The 6,243-nt window shown below is 37.8% G+C and overlaps 1 protein-coding gene across 1 annotated transcript in view; it reads right to left on the reverse strand.

Moving 5' to 3' along the window:
- LOC106079763 (uncharacterized) overlaps positions 1-4,870 on the reverse strand; it is a 23,759-nt gene extending 18,889 nt beyond the window's left edge. Inside the window, exons 1-3 of the mRNA XM_056017673.1 lie at positions 4,690-4,870; positions 2,643-2,841; positions 162-317 (exon numbers count right to left, since the gene is read on the reverse strand). Coding sequence (XP_055873648.1) covers positions 162-317; positions 2,643-2,841; positions 4,690-4,774 — 440 coding nt within the window. The 5' untranslated portion in view covers positions 4,775-4,870. The remainder of the gene's footprint in view (positions 1-161; positions 318-2,642; positions 2,842-4,689) is intronic.
- Positions 4,871-6,243: the final 1,373 nt, after the last annotated feature.

The raw sequence follows: 6,243 nt of genomic DNA on the forward strand, positions 1-6,243 counted from the left end.
CCAGTTGGGTGGAATCAGTGGCGTCCTTAAAAATCCCGATACTCAAAATCCCAGTCTTCACCAGGATTCGAACCCGGGACTCCCGGTTCAGAAGACAAATGCTTTTACCGCTCAACCTCCGCGCCTCCTATACACATCGTTAATCATGCAATAACACTTACACATCTGTTATGATGTAGTATGTAGGGCCGAACAGGTTCACAGGTATTGCCAGGAAAGATTCGCCACCTTCGTCGTTCGTTAACAACACATGCATAATGAAGCCCTTCTCTGCTGTCACCTGTATGGAGTGCTGTATCCCGCTCCATTTCTCAGCTCTTGAATCAAACAAATTCACAAATATTAACAATAAACTAAACAAATTATAGCTTTTATATAGCGCTGCTTTCATGCTTAAAGCATGCTCAGAGCGCTTTTGGTCCAATCTCATTTGTGGACCAGTTAGGGGAGAGGGGGGTATCTGGTAGAAGGCTTGATACCGTGATGCCTTTAGGCGCTCAGTAAACACAACTTTGCTCGAGCCTCTAGCCCCCTTCATAGGTAGCCAAGCCAAGCCAAGTTCAAGCGAACTTAGCCTCTCGACCACGCTTCCCAGACAACAGCTGTGCTCAGGGTTTGAGATTAAAACAACATGTATTAAACGTAAAATTAATTAATTAATGGCAATGATTAACAAAAACAAAGCAAAAATTAATAAAATACAAAGAAAGACAGAAAGATAAAGGAATATTTCTTATTCCTAATGATAAGAGAAATGTATGTAAGTTCCCCCTTCATTTCCTATGGCCATTAAAGAATAATTGTATGAATACGCCAGGAAAACCAATAACTTAGCAGAGTTGAAGTCTTTATCTAACACGCACGACTAGATTAACAAATGGATGCACGCAGGATCTAATTATCTCCTCTCTTCAAGCTAAGTCTGTAAATTTCTGTAATTTTTTTTTTTTTAATGTTATCATTTCAGACCTTGTGATCTATAAGGCAGATGAAGTAAAGGTCATCTGTTTCTGTGGGTCACGGTTAACGAGGTTGTCATGTGGCCAGCACAACGACCAACCGCCTTTACCTTTCTCCAACTAATGTCAGGTACATTAGAGCTGGATGGACTCTTGAAGACAGAGGTGGATAGGGTGTGAAAATCAGCCTGGGCATTTCTATTAATCCGGCCCAAAAATTGTATATTATATGACGGACATGCAATTCTAGGTCTACCTGTCCTAAAATCATTATGTTACGTTTGATAATGTATCGATAGTTGTACACATGCCTACGGTGGATACGAAAACATCTCTCAGTGGGACCCTTTTGTAAGAGAATACTATAAAACCTTTAACAATTTAATACGTGCTTTAGTAACATCCATGCGGCCCTTATCTTATAAAGTACATACTTCATTTCAGAAAAGAAGGTGATTATAGTGGTTCTAACGGTCCATTTAGGTTCTGGCCCATCGGGCATTTGCCCGAACGCCCGTATAGCTAGTCCGCCCCTTCTCGAAGATCATCGTCTTGGTAAAATGTCTTGCGTTTGGTAAGACGTCTTGTGTTTGTTAAGACGTCTTGAGTTTGTTAAGAAGTCTTGCGTTTGGTAAGACGTTTTGTGTTTGTTAAGACGTCTTGGGTTTGTTAAGACGTCTTGTGTTTGTTAAGACGTCTTGTGTTTGTTAAGAAGTCTTGCGTTTGGTAAGACGTCTTGTGTTTGTTAAGACGTCTTGCGTTTGGTAAGACTCTTGTGTTTGTTAAGACGTCTTGTGTTTGTTAAGACGTCTTGGGTTTGTTAAGACGTCTTGTGTTTGTTAAGACGTCTTGTGTTTGTTAAGACGTCTTGTGTTTGTTAAGACGTCTTGCGTTTGGTAAGACGTCTTGTGTTTGTTAAGAAGTCTTGTATATGACAAGACGTCTTCTGTTTGGTAAGACGTCTTGTGTTTAAAGTAAGACGTCATGCCCGCGGACCTTATAATTGTTGGTCAAACAAAAGTCGTCTACGATGTACAAGAAGTGCAACTAAAACTTCAGACGAAACGTTTTCAAATCTATAGTTCGAAAAGTTTTCTGCTGATATTTTTTTTATTGCAGACGCCTATCACAAAAAAAAAAAAAAAAAAAAAATATAGCCCTTCATTTTGAAATTAGAAGATAAAACGACGCCTTCGACTTAAATTATTATAATTTTCGAAACATCGTTAATAAATTAATAAAGCTATTTATTAATTTGGTGAACACTCAATATCGATATCTACACTGAAAATACACCTTCATTTTTCGGCCCCTTCAAAAATAGATGAATCCGCTGTGGCACATCCTTATCGTAAGAACGTCGCACTCCCCTTGGAAAAGATGTCGTCCCCATCTCTTTGTAAAGGACTTCGTGCGGTACGCGCTCTGGGCTGTCGTCTCGATAGTCTCGGATTCGAACTCGCCCCCGACCCCCCGACCCCCTTCCGTCCTGCTTGGGGAGAAAAGAGTCCAGGATGAATAATCTTCACTTCTGAACAAACAGACGAAACACGTAAAACCAGACAATGAACCACAATATTAAAAAAAAAAAACAACTTAACTTTGAAATAAAAAACCCAACTTCTGGAAACCTTGAACTTAACTTAAGCCTTAAGGCAGTGTCCCCTTATATCCAGTACTCACCTGTAAAAGGAAGGAACTGTATAAATAGTGACCGTGTCGTTCTTGACGATGATGCTATCATTCAGGGGCTTGGCATGTCTGAGTATCAGGACCGTCACATTGAACTCCAGATCCTCCGTCGTGTACAAGGCAAGATACATCCCCCCGTCTTCCAGAGGAGGATAGATCAGCATGTAATCTTGGCCGAAGGCATCGGTATCTGTCGCATACAAACATCTCGTTAATATGGTCGATTCCGCGTTAATTGGGCTTCTTCTTCTCCTTCTAGCCAGCTTTATTGCTGCTGAGCTGTCAGCTCTTTTGCAGACTGTGCCAAGGAAAAAATAGTGTGCTGTTCTCTTCAGTTGTTCAGCACTGCCGTACAGGGTGTTGGTTATGTTGGGCTGTAGTGGAAGTAGGGTCTGCCTAAGGTGGATTAGGGAGGGGCATTCAAAGAGGATATGGTTTACGGTTTCAAAGGGATGGGCCCAGTGTCTGCAAAGGGGGAGTTGTGTGGAGTTTATTTTCTTCAGGTGGTAATTTAATAGTGGTGTGTGTCCTGTTCTTAGTTGGAAAATTGTAGATTGTTCTTTGCGGGGGAGGAAGTTAATACTGTCCAGTTTGTTAGGCGTAGTCATTTCTTTGTACATGGCTTTGCCTGTGTTTCCTGATGCCCATTGGTTGAGCAACACCTCTTTGTGATTGTTGACTAACATTGACCATAGGGTGAGGTACTTAACAGGTCTATCTGGTTGTTCCATAGATGAACCTCCCTGGACACATAGGCATCATGGGAAATGAAAAGGCAGATAAGCGTTAATTGGACCACTTCCGTGCGAGATTTTGTTTTTGGTAGCTATTACCGACTATTAACCAAATTCAACTGAATGGGATATGTTTTTGATCGTGAAGTTTCGGAAGAATCGGTCCAATCTCCGATTAACCGGTGATCAGATTAACCAGATTGGACTAAACAGAAATAAACATATGCATTAGTATCTATCCCAAACAAACATATGACCAGCATGTTAAGCGATTGCTCCGACAAAATGTGGTCCGATTAGCCGACTATATATGGAGAGATAAACACATGCCTCAGTATTTATACCAAGCAAACGTATAACCGTCTGTCTAAATATTGAGGAATAAACATTAAATAATACAGTTTAGACTAGATTCTCTATATCTATATCAAGTATATCAAGTTTGGACTAGATTCTCTATATCTATATCAAGTATATCAAGTTTGGACTAGATTCTCTATATCTATATCAAGTATATCAAGTTTGGACTAGATTCTCTATATCTATATCAAGTATATCAAGTTTGGACTAGATTCTCTATATCTATATCAAGTATATCAAGTTTGGACTAGATTCTCTATATCTATATCAAGTATATCAAGTTTGGACTAGATTCTTTATATCTATATCAAGTATATCAAGTTTGGACTAGATTCTTTATATCTGTATCAAGTATATCAAGTTTGGACTAGATTCTCTATATCTGTATCAAGTATATCAAGTTTGGACTAGATTCTCTATATCTGTTTCAAGTATATCAAGTTTGGACTAGATTCTCTATATCTGTATCAAGTATATCAAGTTTGGACTAGATTCTCTATATCTATATAAAGTATATCAAGTTTGGACTAGATTCTCTATATCTACATAAAGTATATCATGTTTGGACTAGATTCTCTATATCTATATCAAGTAAATCAAGTTTGGGTTGAGTTTGAGTTTTTGGCACATCGGCACAATTTAGGCCATGTCGTGCCCGTAATCCTTCAAGGATTACTCTCCTTTACAAGAGCTAAATTCCTTAACAGTTAAATCATTAAAAACAAGGTCTATTCACAGTTAAAATAGTAAAGGTATTAAAAATTTAATAATTTAATAATATCAAGTTTGGACTAGATTCTCTATATCTAGATCAAGTATCTCAAGACCTATGCCAGTTTATAATGGTCTTTACTCTAGACTTGATGCTTGATCGTAGGTATACAGTCTAGATCTACCCTAATGACTAACTAATGACTTAAATGAGATGTCTATTAATAACTTACTGTTCTCAGCACAAAAGACTCTCCGGAAACTGACCAACAGAAAAAAAAACGCGAAGAACAGACATTGACAGTTCGACTTCCCCATGACACGAATGACGCAAAGGAAAGGTTTCTCCGAGTCTCTTATAAGAGAGGAAACTGAGTGATTTTTGTTATCAAGTATTTCAGTGGAGCTGCTCTAGTTTCCTTGTTGCTATTTTTGAAGAATGTTTTTAGAGCGTGTGGTTTTGTGCATCCTGTGCCTTGGTGTGTACAAGTATAGGTCGATTTTTGTAAATGGAGTTTTTGGCGCATCCGGTGTGTAGAATATAGAAGTATCTTATCTTATCTTATCTTATATAATACAGACGTTACTTCAAAAAAGAAGATGATCACGTCCTACGCGTCATGCATTTAGTCATGCATATTAGCCAATGACTTAAATTCTGCCAAGTCACTGGTTTTCCTGGCTAGCTCAGGCAACCCATTCCATGCTCTAATAGCACTAGGGAAGAAGGAGTGTTTGTACAAATTTGTCATAGCATATGGGACGAGGATTGTGCCTTTATCTTTGTGTCTTTCAGAGTATTTTATTAAATTTTGTTTTTGTATTTGAAGATTATGGTTCAGTGTTTTATGTATGATTGCTACTTTACTTTTGAGCCTTCTGTCCTGAAGGCTTTCTAAATTTAGTGATTTTACTAAAGGTGTTACTCTAGTATTGCTATGCGAAGTCATTTAGCAAAGCAACACAATGCGGTTTTTAGGAATAAGAGATTGTCCGTTTACAAAAAAAATTAGAGCAATTATATATTCATTAAAAGACATTAGTTAGGCCAGGTTCACATTTAATTTCAAATTCACTTTCACCTATCCTTTGGTCTTGTGGACCGCTGGGGCAACACACAAGATCCGTCAACCTTCTTTCTCCATTCTTCTCTGTCATTTGACTTTGATAGAATTTCATTCTGATTTTCATTCTGATAATATTGAAACCTGCCATTTTACCTGCCTGGGTGGACCACTTCGGGGGCCGATTTTGAGTTTGTGTCTCCACACAAACTGTTTTTGTAACCTTGTTATTACAAAGCATATATCAACTAACTCTGTCTGTCTGTCCGTTTGTCTGGTAAAAAGTGTTTTTTTTCTTCCATTTCTCGGACCAAGTTGAAATTTTGCATAAATATTCATAGTCGATAACAAGACAATAAAAAAATGAAACAATTAGTTAATCATTTAGCTCTAATTAACTCTTTCTCACCTAATCGACGACACAATCGTTGATTTTGACCTCAATAAATTTAATTAATGTTTAATTTTTTAAACCTGACTTTGAATTATATAAAAAGAGCATGCATTTTCTTTAAGTCTATATCAAATACAACATTTTCTGATAACAAACAACAAAGCTATAGAAGCCCAATCATAACAGGGTAGTGAAATAGTAATGAGCAAAATGAAGAATTCTTCACAACGTGGAAAAATAACTACGGAGAGATAGAGTTAATTAATTTGTTTATATAGCAGAAAGGGAGCTAGACCTGGTAATTTTCAGATAAATGGCAGTAATTAGCG

This window comes from Biomphalaria glabrata, chromosome 18 (genome assembly GCF_947242115.1).
Source record: "Biomphalaria glabrata chromosome 18, xgBioGlab47.1, whole genome shotgun sequence".
NCBI lineage: Eukaryota > Metazoa > Mollusca > Gastropoda > Planorbidae > Biomphalaria > Biomphalaria glabrata.